Raw genomic sequence first — 18,078 nt, forward strand, 5'->3', positions numbered from 1 at the left:
AGCGCATGTCAGAGGAATACGAGGAGAGCGTTCGCCGGCTACGGCTACGGCTACCCCGACGGCGATGATAGCACGGAGCATTACCCGCGCTTCATGTTGCCTCGAGCCTCAGGCATGAGCACCATGGGCGAAATCCACTCGTTCGCTCCGTCGCCCAATACCCGCTCGCCTGCCGGTTCCATGACCAACCTGGCAGCTAGCTACGACCAGACATCAGTGTATCCGTCGACGTGGCACGAGTACGAGGACCAGTTCAACTACTTTTACAACTGCCATTTCATCGAGCAGGACTACTACGACTACCTGGCCAACAACATGCCGGCACAGGCAGGCGACGATGATGGTGCGTCCCAGGGTGACGACGGCGACGAGGAAATGGAGGACGCGTCGTACTCGGAATCCGATGCCAGCGACGCTGACGCAGATGTCATAGGGCTTGATGCCGACATGGGCCATGTCGCAAGACCACTGTCGCCCAATACCAATGCGTCGCTCGAGTCTTCTGGAACCACGCTGCGTGCTGCGTCTGCAGCTGCGTCGCCCGCATTGCCGCCGCATTGCGCCGCTGATGCCGGCAATCACTCGTGAATGACCTTGGTCCAAGATCCACCATGCCTTCCTCGCGTGTTGTTATGAGGGATCTGCCACAGTCCGCTGCGTTGCAGTGTGCGGTTTTTGAAAGTGCCAAGCCAGGATTTCTAGGCCTGTCTGCTTTCCCTCTCGTTTTTGTTCTGTCGTTGTCTTGTTCTGTTGTTTGCTTCCTTTCCTTGCGGTGGATTATTCCGGGTCTCTGTTTTTGGCGAGCAGAGTGCCTTGGGATTCTCCCTATTCTCTCCCACGACCATTTCTTTTTGGTACCATCCTTCCCACCTACTTTTCCTTCCCTAAACTGTATATGTAATTCCCGAGACGGGGGATTGTTCTTCATTAATAAGAATTACCTTTCAAAAAACACCTCATGTGATACCCGCACCACATAATATATATATATATATTGTTGCGCGCCCGCTGCGGCTGTCCCTGACGTCGACATGTCAGCCGAATCAGGTGCCAGCAAGCCAGGTGCCAACGAGAGCCCTGCTACAGCCTACAATATGGAGGTAGAGTCTAGCCTCTGACAAGTTGCACAGACGGCCGTATTGAAACCTCCCCTGCGCAACTCGTCTATTCCCTTTTCTCTCTTTCTTCAGCATTAAATATAACTTTTAAAATCCCCACACATTCAACAAACATAACAATGCTACTATAATGTAAATGATGTCTGGCCCTACTCCATGGCGCCTACAGCTCCGCCAATCCGCTTTCTCAAGGGAATGTGCTTGATGAACAAGACAAAGAGCATAGACAAGCCAGGAAAATGCCAAGAAGGTATAGTACACCATGTGCAGGGACTCGACATAGGCATGAATCACCGCCATGCGCACGTCGGCCGGAACACCTTGCTCCCAGATGATGCTCTGGTTGCTGATGGCGCCAAAAATAATCTTCTCTGCCTCGGGGAACTTGGCAACCACCTTGACCAGCAGCGGGCTCAGCTTGTTCTGGAAGATGCTCTGGGCGATGGCCAGGCCGATGGCGCTGCCCAGCATGCGAATGGTCATCAGCAAGGTCGTGGTGGTAGCGACGTCCTCCTGGTCAACAGCATTCTGGGCGCAGGTGATCATGGACTGCATGGACAGGCCAAGGCCAGCACCAAATACAATTGGAATGCCAATAAGCTTGCTCTGGGTGGGGGTGTCGCCGAGCAGCACAAAGAGACCGATGCCCACAACGGCCATGGCTGTGCCAATCCAGATGAATTGCAGGTATCTGCCAGTCTTTGTGATGGCGATTCCAGAAATTATCGAGAAAAGCGAAATTGCCAGCATGCAGGACACTAGGTGCAGGCCTGAAGAGATGGCGGATGCGTTTTTGACCACCGACAGGTAGATGGGGAAGTAGAAGATGGGCAGGAAGAATGTCATGCCGAACGTGACCTGCACAGCAAACACCAGCGACACATTGCGGCGACGGAACAGCCGCAGGGGCATCACGGGCTCAGGCGGAATCTTCCACTCGACCAGAACAAACACGACCAGCATCATAAACCCAACAATGATCGGGGAAATGACGGCTGCCGATTTCCATGGGTGGTCGCGGCCGCCCCAGGTGAGCCCAAGCTGCAGCAGGACGATTCCAGTAACAATAACCATGATGCCCAGGAAGTCGATGCGCTTCAGCTTCTCGCGCGCGGAGCCATGCGGGATTGGCAGCTTCATGAACAGCACAATCAGCACAAGCACGACAGCCTGAATGCACGGGTTGATGTAGAAGCCCCACTCGAATCCGGTCTTGTCGGCAAACACGCCACCCAAGACAGGCCCAGCAATCGACGCAACAGCCCACACGAGACCAAACACGGCCAGGTACATTGGGTTCTGCGCTGTGGGCACAATATCGCCGACCACCACAAAGCAAATCGACATCAGGCCGCTACCTCCAATACCGGCGATGGCACGTCCTGCAATGAGCATGTTGGTCGATTTGGAAGCGCCGCAGATCACCGAACCGACCAGGAAGAACACATGTGAGACCAGCAATACTGGGCGGTGGCCGTAAATGTTGCAAAGCTTGCCGTAGATGGGCTGCAGGGCCGTGCTTGAAATCATATACGACGACACAATCCACGAGGCGCTGGTCAGGGCGTCGAATTTGGCTGAAATCTTGGGCAGCATTGTCGCCACAATAGTGTTGTCGAGGGCAGCCAGGAACATGGACAGTGCTAGAGCCACCATTACGCCAACCATCTGCTTGCCCTTGATGAGGGTCTCATTGAGCTGCTGCTTCTCGTCGGCCACCGGGTCGGACTCGGGGCCAGACTCGATGTCATGAGAGGGTTTGCTGGAGTGGGATCCCACCACGCTAGGTGTGTGCGTGGAGAGGTCTTCTTTTGCCACAGACATTATATATGGATGAAGAAAGACGCAAGGTGTCTCAAGCGTAAGTGATAAAAATGCGAGTTGATGGAAGCAGCAGGAAGGCAGAGAGCCAGTCGACAAGACAGTTATATACAAAGGGGAAGCTCCTCCCTAGGACATCTGGATTACTGCCAAGACACAAGCTTGGTCTGCTGTGATAAGCCTAGGAACTACGGCGCACCATATAGCCCTGCCCCTCCCCAATTCAGCGCTGGCATTCTACCTTCTCCTTTGTCAGCTCGGGGCAAGAGCGCCAAAATTGGGCAAACAAAGCCTGCTTCAAGGTGCAGCGCAATCGTCTCGGCTGGAATTTTTCCACATAAAGACTGAAAAATCATGGTAATCTGACAGCAATCTTCCCCACGCCCAACTATCGCTTGGCTTTGGCCGCTTTGGTGCAAACGAAAAAGCGGCTGCTGCACACATGATGGCAGACATCTGGCTAAAGAAGGGAAAAAGCGAACAGTACGCCAGCTGACACGGAGCCTCCGCCGCCGAGTATTGCTAGAATAGAGGGGGATGGGGATGGATTGCTTAAACCACAACAAGTGGGAGCATCGGCATGCATGGATAGCGAATGCCATCCATGTGAGAACGAGGAGCAATTGTCTTGGGCAGTTGAGTGACCAGCCACGGCAGCGTCGGCGGTAGAGTCGGTGCCCGAGAATTTCGTAATCAGCGACGTTTTATTTGGTAGTTCAAGTCCTGGCCAAGTTCACGGCCAACACCATAGGCCAGACTGAATAGTTTCCAATGAGGCAGGAGGCAGGCAGGGAACCAGACGACAAATATACATGTCTAGTAGCAGTTAGCATTGATTGCTGCTAGCGGAACGGCCCTCAGCGATCAAGCATATCCAATAGTCTGTGGTCCCATGGCACAAGTTGAACTGAACATATTTCCTTTTGCGATTGAAAGTTCTTGGCATTTACCTCAGGCACTGGCTGTTGATGATTAGATTGGAGTATTATGCTGATGTCTATTGCTGTAGTCAAGATCTACTAGAATTTAATGCGGGGAGGATACGACAAACGGACAAGGTAGTGGCGACATGTGTCCAGGCTACCAAGGAGAGACTAACTACAAAAGGAGCGGCGTGAACTTGCATGGTAGACACAGACCTATAGGCATTCGCACCCCTCCATGTGCCGCTCGTACGACTCTCTGTCGGGGTCGCAGTACCCGCATGTAGGGCACTTCCAGTGAAACTGCATAGCCCAGATACTGAGGTGCAATATATGTAGTGGCCATGCTTTTGGTTCTTTGAGACGAGGAAATATAGAAGAACGCTTGATTGGCGGCGGACGAGAAAACGTAGGAGTATGGTGCAAGCTATGTAGGTATGAAGACGATGATGGCGAAGCGACAGAAGGAAAGGAGTGCTGGAGAATCGGGGCTCGGGGGAGCGACTAGCGTTTTAAAAAGGCAAGTAGAGAAGCGGAGAGGAGTGTAAAGGGGTAAAAAGGAGATGGGTTTTCCAAGCAACGACACCTTCTGAAGTGGCCATTTTATAGCCACTTCGAAATGGTGTCAGAGAAACAAGGAGCTAGGGAGAAAGGAGAATGAAGATCTTAGCGGACAGGAGACTAATCGCCGTGACACTCACAGAGAACTGTAGAAACAGGAGCAAGCAATCGATGATGGTTCTTGATCTGGAATGAGGAGCACGTCGGTCACGTAGCGTTGGTGGGGAAACCGGCCTTCGACACCACATGGAGGCCAGAATAGCCAACCATGAAGATCGCTTGGCCGACGGACACACTACCAGTGCATTCTTGTGCCAAGCACAGTCTGTGGTTGCTGTTAGCTGAGCATCACCAGGAAGAAGCAGCAGCACAAGGGTGGGGGAAATAGAGAGGAAGCCCCTCCCCCATTGTGCGGATCTCTTTGTGGGCTCTGTCGAGTGGCAAGTTAAAGCAGCCTCTACACGCTGCATGCGCGAGGTCCATGCGATGTGTGGTTGACCACGGGCTGCGCCCTCCATCAGCATGTGGATGGCCACAAGGGATTGCGCTGGGACGTCCCAAATGGCCATCGTTCTACATTGCTATTGAACATGGCCGGCTGCGCCCACATTTGGCAACTGCCTTTCACGCTCCCTCCCAACTCTTATTCTATCCATCCATGATATCAACACAATGTGACAAGTCGCTACGATGCTTACACTGTGCCTGCATCCCTGGCTCAGGGTTAAGGAGAAGTAGACCCTGAACTCGCTATTGCCATGCCGATATTCGTCGACGGTTTGGGTTCCTGGCGAGCAAGGCACAGCCAGCTTCCGGCACACGGGTACGCACCAGTCCTATGAAATCGACCTGGTGGAAGGCGAGGCGAACAATGCCCAGGTAATGCATGTGTTTGACAGCATGGCAGAGCCCATGGGAAATGGGCTCTACTCAGTCAAGGTCGATGTGCCCAGTGACATCCCCGATGGTGCTTACGCGGTGCGCGTTGGCATGCCCGACGGCAGCTTCTGGGCATATCTACAGACAGCTTGCTATTTCCGCCAAGGGCGAGTCCAAGAATAACGATGGGGCTGCCAGCTCCGCCGCTATGACGCACTCGGATTCCTTTGTGAAGGAGCCTGCCCACGCGGAGGATGATGCTGTTCCACAGAGCAGAATTGCTGAGAATCATGCGCTGTCGTGTCATCCATGGGCTGCTCTGGGCATACAGATCGCCATGGGTGCCATTCTTGTGGCAGTGCCGGCGCTCTAACAGCATTTGGGGAGCGGATTCGGTGGCCAAATAGAGCCTTTGGGTGATGCCTTTCACGGCCAGATTCCTCTGTCGCAATAATCCCGCTGGCTATTATGAAAACGAATGATGTAATTTGAAAACTACATGAGGATGGTGCATAAAAATGAAAATGATATTTTAGAATCGGCGCCCAATGGCCGTAGGCTTCTTGCCGTCCAGGATCTTCTGGCGGGCCTCAGGGGAAATGACTGACTTGACATTGCTGATCTGGATTCCTGAGCGTATCGCATCGCACACGACGTTGTAGCAGGTGTTGGCCGTCTCCATGATGTGGTTCACCCACTCCTTGGCCGCCTCCGGAGAGTCAGCACGCAGCTGCAGAATCTCGCCATTCTTCAGGTTAACCAAGTCAAACTGGTCGCGGACTGGCGGGCGGGCCAGCAGATCGTATGCCTGGATCGGCAGCCGGTATGCATCGTACTGCCACTGGTCGCCGCGCCGCTCGGACACTGTGATCATCATAAAGTCGTTGAACAGGATCACGTACAGGTGCTTGCCCGACGACGCCTTGCGCAGCGGACCCTTGAACACAAACTTGCGCTGGCCCACGAGTTTGGTGTACGTGTTCAGGTTCAGGTTGACGCCGCCCAGCAGGTGCATCCAGTTGAATGTGCGCTGCAGCTCGTCCAGCTGCCGCTTGTTGGTCAGCTCACCCGACTTGCGGTTGACTTCGGTGGCCACGCTTCCAGCAATGCTGAGCGCCAGAGCCACGTCGTCGTAGTCAGGGTGGTCGACAGGCGTGTATTTGAGCAATGCATCCAGCAGCAGGGTGTATCGCATCACACGCTGCACTGGTGTCACCAGGAAGGACTCGAGGCGGAGCCGGTGCAGACGCGGGTCCTTCTCGGCTCTTTCCAGTGTCTGCAGCAGTCGCTGGTGGGCTTCGCGCGATCCGCCGTTCTTCAGATTGAGCCGGGAGTTGCTCTCCCGCACCAGCTTCAGGTACTCGATAGCTTTCTCGTGGTTGGCCGAGTACACGGCGTACATCTCGGAAAAATCCTTCAGGAACCCGGCCATGATATCGCCGATGCACACATTCCTGACGTACTCCAGCACCTGGTCCTCGTTCCACTTGGTCGCGTCGTTGGCCGGGTCTTCTTCGACAGTATTCATACTGCGCACGCTGCCCCTGGCCGGCATACGATGATTGCCCTAGCTGCGACATGCTGCTGCCATTCGAGTTGTGCCGCCGCCGCGCTGCCATACTGCCGCTGGCCCCTGTAACGACATACCGGTGACCAGTGCCCTGGCTATCGCCGCTCGAACCGCTCGAGCCAGCTGAGAACGCTGACGCAGTGTCGTCATTCTTTGATCCCTGCCGGCGCAGGCTCATATTGCCCATGCTGTCATTGATACCTTCGGCTGAATACACAGACGACGAGTCCTTGCCACTGCTCGACATGCTGAGGCGTCGTGAGTTGGATACCGAACTCGACACAGCCATGGGCGATGTGGGCGATTTGAGCGTACTGCCGTGCAGTGCCGACCTGTGTGAGCCGGTGGCATGTGACGATTGCGACGACCGAACCGCGCCGCGCTTCTTGTTTTTTTGCGCCTTGTCGGGATTGACAAACACGTACATTGGGCCTAGCCGCTGCTCCATCTCCAGGTACATCTTGTTGTTCATTTCGGCGATCTTGACCAGATCGCCAAAGATCACATCGACCACCCGCCGATTGCCCAGATACTGGACCGGCAGCAAGAACAGCTCGACGACCAGCCGCAGGTCACTTGTGTACTTGCGCTCAGTGCGTACCAACTCAAACAGTGCCTCCTTACGCTTACACTCCTCGGAGCGCCGTTTCTCGGCAGCCTTTTCGGCTTCGGTCTTTGGTGCTGGTGCAGTCGCTGCTGAGGATTCTGAAGTCGCCGCAGCAGGAGTCTCAGGTACGGCTGATGCAGGGTTCGCTGTCATTGGCGTTTCTGTTACTCCCGAAGGCAAATCATCAACATTGCCTGAGTGCAGCGATGCTGTGTCGACAGCCAGGGTTTCTGTGGTCTTAGTGGCCGGGTCGACACGGGGTAGTGGCCCTGCCGAGGCCCGATGGTGCGGATCGTACATTGCTTGCAGTCTCGCCTTCTCCTCTGCAGCCTGTTGTTCATGATCATTGTCCGGGAGTTTTCGTGAGTATGGAAAAAGAGACCGTGTCCGTGGCGGGATTTGCATTTCGTGGTATACGTGACGACATGGTTTCGGTCCCACGGGCGATGTTGATGTGGACGAGGAGGAGGATGACGACGCCGACGACGACAGTGATATCGGTGGTGTTGGTGGCAATTGTTTTTTCGATGCGGGTTTTTTCGTGGTTGTGCGTCGGTCACCACCGCGGGTTGAAAACAGCGAGAGCATTGTATGTATGTTCGTTTGTTTGACCGTCCGGATCGCAGTAATGAAAGGATGTTGTCGCCACAGCCGATATTCAGAACGAGAATATGCAAAGGGAGAAAGAGAGATGGAAAGAGATTAGTATAAAGAGCGCAATAGGTGTGGTTCTGGACCCAGGGGTATAACTGAAGAGCACGTCGCACCCTTCTCCGGCCCGAGAAAGAGAAAAGTAGTGGAGCTAATAAAAATGAATCCGCGATAGTAACGGATAATAGGCAATAATACAGAGCTGAGGAGAGAAAGGAGACATGCAGAACGCAATGGGACAGGGGCGGGAGAGAAAGTCGGCAACGAGGAGAGGGGCGGAGTGCAATGCGCACAGGGCCGCCTATTTTTCGGAGCAAGAAAAAGCGGGCCAGGCGCTTGTGTAACAGGGAGTGCCGGTTTGACCTTCAAGGGTGTTCAAGAGAGGGGTCGGTTTATAAAAAGATTCCTCTCAATCTTCGGCATCACTGGACGGTTTTAAAATAGCTGAGCCATAGAACACAATTGCTTCTAAATGGGGCCGTCGTAGGCTGGTTCTGCAGAGCGTTCAAGCAAATGGCAAAACATGCACTTTTCACGACCCGCATGGCCAGACCCTGTGCCAAAAAGGAATGTCTCAGACCCATGCGGAGCAGCTGTGCTTTACCTCGTCGATGGCTTCCAGTCGCAGGACAAGGAGCATGGTAAAAGAGGCCCTCTTTAAGCTTGCGGGATTGAAGAATACGCAAATAGAACAAAAAAGTGCCAAATGTATATATATCAAGCAGGGGGAGGCAGAGCACTTTAAGTAGTCGCGTCCGAGTGCCCTCTGCCTTCTATAAATAGAAAGCGGATCCAGCTGGTTGCCGCGGGTGCTGCAGGCATCAAGCGGCTTTTTCATGGGTGATACGGATGCAAGGTGTTGACAGCATTGTTGGCAAGGAGTGACGATACATGGGCGCAAGTGTGTGGAATGACAACAATCGTGGTTGGTACTTACCGATGGGTAGTTTGGTGGCAGCGACTGGTGGCCAGCAGCAGGTTTTGGTGTGCTGGTGGATGGGTCGGGGCCAGCACGGCCATGGCCGCTGAGCGCATTGTTGATGGCGGCAACCGCAGCCGCAGCCGGCGACATGCACACCGCCGGCGAAGCCTCCTCGGCCTGCACCGAGGCAGGAACTGGCGGCAGGGCGCTGGTCGGAGGCACAGCCCACGATGTTGGGCGCGACCGGTGGCCTTGGCTGCTGCTGGCCGGGGCATTGCTGCTGGCCGATGCGCCAGGGAACTCGGGCAGACTGATCGGCTGCGGAGTGACGGCAATTCCAGCAGAGGGCTGCGACGATGCAATGCTCGGTGTGCTCTGGTGCAACTCGGTGACCGAGGAGGGCTGCGGGGTGGGCATTGTGAAGGTAGTTGGGGCTGGACCCGTGGGCACAGTGCTTGCGTGATGCACGGCGTCGTGGTAGACAGGCGTTGGGAAGGTATAGGTGCTCTGGGTCTCGACCGAACCCTGTGCAGGCGGTGCCGATGGCGCCGATGGCGCTGATGGCGCCGATGATGCAGGCAGGGGCGGCGCCGATGGGCTCAGCATGCCCGCCATGTCAGAGGGCATTGGCGGTGCGCTGGGCATGGCTGGCCCAGCCAGCATCACTGGTGGTGCTACCGGCATGTATGAAAACGGCTGGCCGTATGGGCCGGCGGTGGCTGCTGAGTGCACTGGAGCCGGAATGGCAGAGTACGAGGTCGTGGGTGGGTAGCCGTAGTAGCCGTAGCTGGCAGGCATGGGCTGTGTGCCGTCTGTCTGCTGGCGCTGTTGCAGCAGCAGCAACTGTTGCATCTGCTGCTGCTGAAGGAGCTGGAGCTGCTGGAGCTGCTGCTGCTGCAAAAGTATCTGCTGCTGCGTGCGAGGAGGGGGTGGCGGAGGGGGTGGTTGCGGTTGCTGCTGAGCAGGCTGCTCCGGCGACCCACTGACGTGAATGCTGTCGACTGTTGCCGACATTTCCGGGTTGGCAGTAGAGCTGGACTCGGAAGTCTGCTTATTAAGCTCAGAAGTCTCAGTAGGGGGTTTACTAATATGCTGGTGGTCGTCGGACCTGCTTCCTAAGGGCTCTGCAACCGACAGGATACTCGGAGCTCGGAGGCTGTGCGACGAGTTTGATGTAGCGGTGCGAGAAAGAGCCGGCGAATTGCTGCGGGGCGTGGTGCTGGAGAAATGAGAAGAGGTGGGCGAATTAAGGTATGTCTGAGCAGGAGGGACAGTGGAGATAGTGCGGACGACCTTGCCACGAGACGCTTTGCTTTTCGAGTGCATCAGCAGCGCGTTGGGGGTTGTGTGGTAGAGGTTGATGGAGTCAACGCCTGGCTGTTGGCTGCCGTCGCCTTCTGTTGATGTCTCCCGTGCAGCTTGGCGCTCGGAGGAGGCCGGCCGGTACTGGTAGGTGTTGTAGGTGATTGGCCTGCCGTCGCTGGGGATGGGCGCTGGCTTGGGCACCGGATTGTTGGCTGGCAGCTTGTCGTCAGGTCGCTCGCAGCCACTCCTCCAGCGACACGGCCAGCGCATCTTGCCCATGGGGGCCGCCCCATGGTCAGCGCCAGCCCCGCTCACGCCCTGGTCAGCAGACATGGACTTGTAGATACTGGGCGGTGGCGACACGCCATCATGCATGAATGTATCAGCAGCATTGGCCGACTGGACCTGGTACGTCGCCGAGCTGGTGGCAGCGCGGAACAGCGCACGTGCCGACGGGCGCTCAGCCGCAGCGTCAATAGCCGCATGCGACGCCAGCTTCTCCTCAACAAAGATCTTTGGCACCAGCGGACGCGCCTTGTTAGGCAGCGGGGGAGGCACCCGACCCGAGGCCAGCGTGCTGGGCGAATCAGGCCGACGGGTCCCACGAGAGCTCGGCAGCAGCCTGCACGGCCAGCGTGTGCCTGATGCGGTCGGGAATCGGCGGCGGCTGCTTACGCGTACCCATTACAGGCATTGAGTTCCTGATGCGCTGGCCACCAGACAGAGATTCTGCCGCGGATACTGCACCAGCAGCCTGCAGGGCCAGCCCAGGGATATCAGACATTTGCGCAGTAGCATCGGACTCAGTCCCGTGAGAATTGAGCGACTTGTGCTTGGAGGCGGCTGGCAGCCTCGGCAGGGGCTTGTCGCTCGCATGCAGGCTGCGCACGCGACGCGATGGCTCAGAGTCGGGTTTGGTGACCACATCGCTCTGCGCAGTCGGCTGCGGCTGCTCGGTCCAGTACGATGCTGGCACCATCTCAGCCAAAGTGCGAGTCCGACACAATGCTCGACCGGGCGCTGCCAGGCTTGGCATCGGGGCTTGGCACCGGATCAATACCGTCGGCTGACAGTTCAGACACCTGTCTTCCCATCGCTGGCGCGCCAGTCCCGCTGGAGCCTCGCCGCGACCGGTGCTTTGAGACAAGGCGGCGGTTGCGCCGGAGCGTTGACCCGCCGGTACCTGCGCCGGCTGAAGAGCGCACCAGCAGCGAAGTCTGGTCTGCTGGCTCGGCAGCGGCGTCGGCCACTTGTCCCTGCAGTTGGCTGTTGCTGGTTGCTGGCTCTGCAGAGTCAACCAGGTTGGTGTCAAAGCCCGGGTCGCTTGCACCGACAACGGGGAGCTGGGTGGACTGCCGCTGGGTTGGCTGGTGGTCGTCAAAGTCGCTGCCATCAGTGTCGTCGTCGCTGTCGGAGCCCTGCAAGTCGCTGCTGATATGTCCGTCATCCTCGCCTGGAACAGGTTTGTAGAATTCTTCTTCGCAGTCGTCGACCTTGTCCGCGCTGCCAAGAGTCTGGGCACTGCCGACTGCAGGATTGGCAACCGATTCTGACTTGATGTCATCTACAGGCTCCTCTGTGACCAGGTTGGGCGTGGGACCGATGTATTTCTCCAGGTCGTCTTCATCCTGCATCCGCAATCTCTGGCAGCGCTGGCCCGTATTCATGGCGCTCCTGGATCAGTGCGCGCGACTGCAGCTTCCATGTGTTGCTGCGATTCAGCGCCTCCAGTAGCCCATCGTCGTCGTCTGCTGTGCTGTCAATGTTCAGAATCTGGTCAATATCGCCGGCTACCTTGCCGCCAACCACATGCTGGGGAGGGCTGCTATATTGCTGGTCAGCCGACTTGGGCTGCGCGCCAGCCTCGTCACCGCCCTCGTCCTTGTAACCGTCTATGGGCAGATACTCGGCGCTGCCGGTCAGCGACTTGTCGTAACGCATCTGGTCGATTTTGTCAAGCAGGTCGTCCTGCTCTGCTGTGTACTGGTTTCGGCATTGTCGACTGCATAACCTCGGCCGCCATGCTGTCGCGAATCCTGTTCTGCTTCAGCACCGGGTCGCCCGAGCCCCCCTGTTCGTCCGCGTCGTCGTCGTGGGACTTTGACAGGGCCGCCGTGTTGCTGCTCATTAGCAGGTAGTCGGCCACATGCTCCGAATCCTCAAACAGCTCGTCCAGCGTCTCGTCCAGGTCGTGGTTGACCTTGGGCGCTGCCCGCTTGTGGTCAAACCTGGTCCCGCGCCGGCCCAGAAGCGATGCCAGCCGCTCGGCCTCCTCAATGTCCTTCTCGAGCTCCTTCTGGTCCTTCTCCGGCTCCCTTGCTTCCTTGCGAAGCGTTATGCGGCGCTTCAACGTCTGCTGCCGTGCAACACGCGTCAGGTTGCGAGAAACGCGCATGGACTGGATAAAGTCGTCCACTTCGCTACCGCTGCTGTCTGCCGACCGCTCGGCATTTGGTGGCGGCGGCATTTGTAAGAAAAGAAAATAGGAATGTAGGAATTAAAACTAGTCGTAGCAAAAAATAGGACCCTGAAAGCCCTCCTGGGAGTGCCAATTGGAATATGTGTTTCAGGAAATAAAACAAAGCTGTGAAAACAGAGAGAAGCTAGGGAAAAATCAGCCAGGTGCTTGGTGTGTGAAAGCAGTTGATGCCTGGTGTTTACTTTGTTGTCTCTATCCCCCAAACGCTCGCAACTGTCAAGTCCACGTTTGAGGCGGGTGGGCGTGCATAGCCTGCTGATCTCCGCGGTGTGTGCCTATAAGTAGGTCCACTATAAATAGAGCACAGCACAAGCACAAACCACGCTGGATGTGGCAGTAGTACGCGGGGACAGCGTATGCTGCCAAGGCAGTCTGCTTGGATCAGTCAGCATTGCTAATTTGCCGAGACTGCTTGGCCTTCTATAGCACAAGCTATAGCAGTTCAGGAACTGGCAGTCTGGCCTCCACCATCCCATGCATTCCGGAATGTAACCGGATATTCGCGATGGATCACCTAGCAGACGCGGATTTCCGCATGCGTGTCTCCAGAAGAGAACAAAAATGCCGCACAGAACCTTCGGTCACCTTTCACCAATGGCCAGCCCTTCATGAGTGATGATGATGCTCTGGAGCAGCAGGGCGTCGCGGGTTCCAGTATTTTGCTGGATGAGGGTTGCTGAGGCGCATCGGGGCGAATTGCCACGCCAAGCGACTCAGACAATGGCAAAAGCCCCAGCTGCCGCGCATATGCATAATGCCGCCCCGCTGTCTGAACACCCCCATCTCAGCCGAGCCCGCCCTGTCCCCGGGTTACACAACCGGTGCTGCCGCTGTCCCTTCCTCCGCAGGCCGGAGCACGCGGATCAGATCACGGGATCTCTAGATCCCGACGGAATTGCCAGCTTAGATCAAGCTTATCAATCAATGTTGCCTGTGATGCTTTGCTGACAGCGGCCAGTGCCTGGCAGCCGTTGCCAGGCGTGAGTGCTGGCAAAAGGCCAGCAAAAGCAGAAAGCTAGTCTTGGAATTTTATCTCTAACGCGAGAGATGAGATACAGGGGAGAGCGGAGACTTGAATCGCTCTCAAATCTACTCACCGCATTTCACTTTTTTATTTTTCTTTCTCTTCGATTAACACTCGAATCTTTTCTTTTCGTTATTACAAGAAAAAAAGGAAACTAGTTCTTGGACGATGGCCCTGCAGTATCTGAGCAAGAACGCTTTGCCGAAGGTAAGCCCTTTTGCTCTCACTCCCCTCTCCCTGGCAAAAAAGGGAGACATTGCTGGCTGTCGATTCTCCAATGTGCTCAACATACCCTATGCCTCTACCATTTAGCTCGCCCGCCCTGCTGGCATTCAGCTGGCCCGCTACGCGACGGTCAACACCGGCAAGACCCAAATCACCACTCTGCCCAACGGCTTCACGGTTGCTTCCGAGAACGACCCGTCGGTCAAGACCGCCACTGTCGGCGTGTGGGTGAACTCGGGCAGCCGCAGTGAGACCGCCAAGGACAACGGCTCTGCTCATTTCCTCGAGCACATGGCCTTCAAGGTAAGTTCGAATTACGATTTTTCTTTCGAGATAAGGACTCGCTTTTTTTTTTTTTCGCAGGGCGATGATCGCTGATCCAGCACATGAATTTTCCTAGGGCACTGCCAACCGCTCGCAGCACGACATCGAGCTCCTTATCGAGAACATGGGCGCGCACCTGAACGCCTACACCTCGCGCGAGCAGACTGTGTACTACGCCAAGGCTTTCGAGAAGGACGTGCCCCAGGCGGTTGAGGTTCTGTCGGACATTCTGCAGAACTCGACCCTCAACGAGGGAGCGATCGAGCGCGAGCGCGACGTGATCCTGCGCGAGCAGCAGGAGGTCGAGAAGGTCATGGAGGAGGTGGTGTTTGACCACCTGCACGCGACGGCGTTCCAGAACAGCCCGCTCGGATACACGATCCTGGGCCCGCGTGAGAACATCCTGTCGATCACGAAGAAGGACCTGGAGCAGTACATCTCGCGCAACTACACGGCGGACCGCATGGTTCTTGTTGGCGCCGGCGGTGTCAAGCACGAGGATCTGGTGAAGCTGGCCGAGAAGCACTTTGGTTCGATCAAGACCAGCGAGAGCCCGGTTGCTCTGGCGACCCGCAAGGACGCTCCCCCGCGCTTCTGGGGCTCGGATGTGCGCGTCCGCAACGACGACATCCCGGCTGCTCACATTGCGCTGGCCGTCGAGGGCGTCGGATGGACCCACCCCGACTACTTCTCGATGCTCACATTGCAGTCGCTGATCGGCAACTGGGACCGGTCGCTTGGTGCCCCGGCCAACGTCAGCTCGCGTCTGTCGCAGATTGTGCAGAAGAACAACCTGGCCAACTCGTTCATGTCGTTCAACACGTCGTACCATGACACCGGCCTGTGGGGTATCTACATGAACTCGGAGAACATCACCAACCTCGACGACCTGGTTCACTTCACCCTCAAGGAGTGGGCTCGCCTGTCGACCTCGGTCACCGAGGCCGAGGTTGAGCGCGCCAAGCAGCAGCTCAAGGCGTCGCTGCTCCTGAACCTCGACGGCACCACTGCCGTCGCCGAGGACATTGGCCGCCAGATCCTGACCCACGGCAAGCGCATGGAGCCTGCCGAGGTTGCCGCTGCCGTCGACGCCATCGACGCCGACAAGGTCCGCAAGGTTGCCTACGAGCGCCTGTGGGACCAGGAGGTCGCTGTTGCCAGCGTCGGCAGCATCCAGGGCATGCCCGACTTCATGCGTATCCGCTCGGCCATGTCGTGGATGCGTGCGTAAGCAAGCGCCGGCCCCTCCAGCCGTTCTACTTTTCCTTACTCTCTCTTTTCGCTGTTGAAACCCAAATCACAAACTCTTCTTAGAACCGGTCCAGCAGCAGCCTGATTGCTGATCTGATCTCTGCAGCAGCCAGTGTGCTGTTCCTGGGAGAAAAGCCGCCGAAATGACGGAGCGCGGGAGGACGCCTACTGCCCAGTCACGGTGCAGCAGCGCGGGCCAGTGGCCAATGGCGTGCGGGCCGCTGGTTTGTGATTTCTGTTTTAATCTTGTTGGGGATTTTTTCTTTCTCCAGCTTCGAACAGTTGAGAAGCGCACAGAAGCAGAATATATTTGCTCGCTGGCGGTCCGGAAGACGCACTCTTCTCTGCAGCAAAAAATTTTTCGTCTGAATTTCGTCTCTTTTCGACACTCTATTCACCGTCTGTACATTTCTGCAAGCTGTGCCAGCGCCCCGGTTACAAAAGGTAAGGAGGAAGCGAGTGGTGTGTGCGCACTGTGCTGCTGTTCATGCAAAACATCCACGGCATATTCTGTTGCTAAGCACCCCTCTCCTGTGCTCTCTTGCTAGACTCTTTCTACACATTACGAAACCATGGTTCCGCGAAACAAAGTTCTACGACGTGCTGGGCGTGTCGCCCAATGCTACGGATTCCGAGATCAAGAAGGCGTACCGGAAGCTTGCGCTCAAGTACCACCCGGACAAGAACCCTAATGCCGGCGACAAGTTCAAGGAGGTGTCGCATGCCTACGAGGTCCTGTCGGACGAGCAGAAGCGCCAGATGTACGACCAGTTCGGCGAGGCTGGCATGAACGAGGGCGGCGGCGGCATGGGCGGAATCAACCCCGAGGACCTGTTCTCGCAGTTCTTTGGTGGCGGCGGCGGTATGTTCGGTGGTGGCGCCCGCCGCGGACCGAGCGGACCGCGCCGCGGTCGCGACATGTCGTACACGCTGAAGGTGTCGCTTGAGGAGCTGTACAAGGGCAAGACCTCGAAGCTGCAGGTGACCAAGAACGTGATCTGCGTGACGTGCGACGGCAAGGGCGGCAAGGACGGTGCTGTCCAGGAGTGCCGCCAGTGCCACGGCCAGGGCATTGAGGTGGTGATCCGCCAGATGGGCCCGATGGTCCAGCAGATCCAGCAGCAGTGCCGCCGGTGCGGTGGAGCTGGCGAGGAGATTGACGAGCGCAACAAGTGCAAGAAGTGCAGCGGCCGCAAGACCACAACCGAGCGGAAGCAGCTCGAGGTGCACATTGAGAAGGGCATGCGCGAGGGCCAGAAGGTCACGTTCCCAGGCGAGGCCGACCAGGCGCCCGGTGTTGTGCCCGGCGACATCGTCATTGTTGTTGACGAGAAGGAGCACCCCCGGTTCAAGCGCCGCGGCGACGATCTGTTCTATGAGGCTGAGGTTGACCTCGTCACCGCCCTGGCTGGCGGCAACGTGCACATCCAGCACCTCGACGAGCGCGTGCTGAACGTGGCCATTCTGCCGGGCGAGGTCATCAAGCCGGGAGAGGTCAAGGCCGTGGTGGGCGAGGGTATGCCGTCGCACCGCCACCACAACATGGGCAACCTCTACATCAAGTTCAGCATCCGCTTCCCCGAGAACAACTGGACCACGGAGGAGAACATCAAGCAGCTCGAGGCCCTGCTGCCCCCGCGGCAACCGCTGCCGGCTGTGCCCAAGGGATACGCCGAGGAGGAGGTTGTGCTCTCTGTGCTCGATGCCAGCCAGCAGAGCCGCATGGAGAACGGCGCCGAGGACATGGACATGGATGACGAGGAGGGCCACGGACACGGCGGCCCTGGTGTCCAGTGCGCCCAGCAGTAAAAACACAATACCTTTTACTTTATTCCCCTGGTGTACTTCAACATTGCTTTCTTTTCTTTTACGTCATTTGCAAATAATGGAGGCAGCACTTTTTTTTTGGTGGGGGATGGTGGCTCCAGCAGATGGATGTTTTGCCAAGAAATGAACTGGGTGCCAGCTTACAGCCCAGTATATTTCACATTCATTTATGTGTATCTACAATGCCAATCATCCACTGCAGTTCGTGTGGTGCCATCCAGAGATCCAGTTCCGCAAAGAACACGGGATCTTTGGGAGACATACACATTGATCAGACACAGCCATCCTCCTGGACATGCTTGAGCCAGCCAAATCTGCCCTTGCCGCTGGCGAGCCGCAGCCAAATCTGTCCTTGCCGCTGGCGGGGCCGCAACCAAATCTGCCCAGCTGCCAGTGATTCCCGCACCAGCTCAATAGACGATCATCACACGCTCTCGCCTTGTCAGTGGCTGGGGATTATTCCAAGCGCTAAACAATAGGGTATGCGGAATCCCTAGACTTTCCCCTCTTGCAAGCTTCCATCTCGCCGTCATCGGCACTGCCGCCACCAGACATCCACACTGGACATGCACTTTGGTGGCCGTCTGGTGG

At 56.8% G+C, this 18,078-nt stretch overlaps 5 protein-coding genes across 5 annotated transcripts; 2 read left to right on the forward strand and 3 right to left on the reverse strand.

Annotated features, from left to right (window-relative positions):
* Positions 1-1,267: 1,267 nt before the first annotated feature.
* DL89DRAFT_294424 (MFS general substrate transporter) lies at positions 1,268-2,942 on the reverse strand (the record flags this gene model as incomplete). The annotated part of the gene is made up of 2 exons (XM_040890509.1): positions 1,268-1,318; positions 1,380-2,942. The coding sequence occupies 2 exons, from the start codon at positions 2,940-2,942 to the stop codon at positions 1,268-1,270; spliced, it is 1,614 nt and encodes a 537-aa protein (XP_040741729.1).
* Positions 2,943-4,355: 1,413 nt separating this feature from the next.
* DL89DRAFT_302799 (uncharacterized protein) lies at positions 4,356-4,992 on the reverse strand (the record flags this gene model as incomplete). The annotated part of the gene is made up of 1 exon (XM_040890858.1): positions 4,356-4,992. The coding sequence occupies one exon, from the start codon at positions 4,990-4,992 to the stop codon at positions 4,504-4,506; it is 489 nt and encodes a 162-aa protein (XP_040741730.1). The 3' UTR covers positions 4,356-4,503.
* A 3,712-nt stretch (positions 4,993-8,704) lies between these two features.
* Positions 8,705-12,824, reverse strand: DL89DRAFT_259126 (uncharacterized protein; the record flags this gene model as incomplete). Its single annotated transcript, XM_040885661.1, is given in 5 exon segments — positions 8,705-10,998; positions 11,033-11,306; positions 11,362-12,031; positions 12,051-12,298; positions 12,342-12,824. The coding sequence occupies 5 exon segments, from the start codon at positions 12,822-12,824 to the stop codon at positions 8,705-8,707; spliced, it is 3,969 nt and encodes a 1,322-aa protein (XP_040741731.1).
* Positions 12,825-14,028: 1,204 nt separating this feature from the next.
* Positions 14,029-15,640, forward strand: DL89DRAFT_278788 (uncharacterized protein; the record flags this gene model as incomplete). Its single annotated transcript, XM_040889528.1, has 3 exons — positions 14,029-14,067; positions 14,230-14,388; positions 14,486-15,640. The coding sequence occupies 3 exons, from the start codon at positions 14,029-14,031 to the stop codon at positions 15,638-15,640; spliced, it is 1,353 nt and encodes a 450-aa protein (XP_040741732.1).
* Positions 15,641-15,866: 226 nt separating this feature from the next.
* On the forward strand, positions 15,867-17,469 carry DL89DRAFT_278789 (DnaJ-domain-containing protein; the record flags this gene model as incomplete). The annotated part of the gene is made up of 2 exons (XM_040889529.1): positions 15,867-16,126; positions 16,209-17,469. 2 exons carry the CDS (start codon positions 15,867-15,869, stop codon positions 17,467-17,469), a joined length of 1,521 nt encoding a protein of 506 aa, XP_040741733.1.
* Between the last annotated feature and the right edge of the window lie 609 nt (positions 17,470-18,078).

This window comes from Linderina pennispora, assembly GCF_002104995.1.
Source record: "Linderina pennispora strain ATCC 12442 chromosome Unknown DL89scaffold_11, whole genome shotgun sequence".
Lineage (NCBI taxonomy): Eukaryota > Fungi > Kickxellomycota > Kickxellomycetes > Kickxellales > Kickxellaceae > Linderina > Linderina pennispora.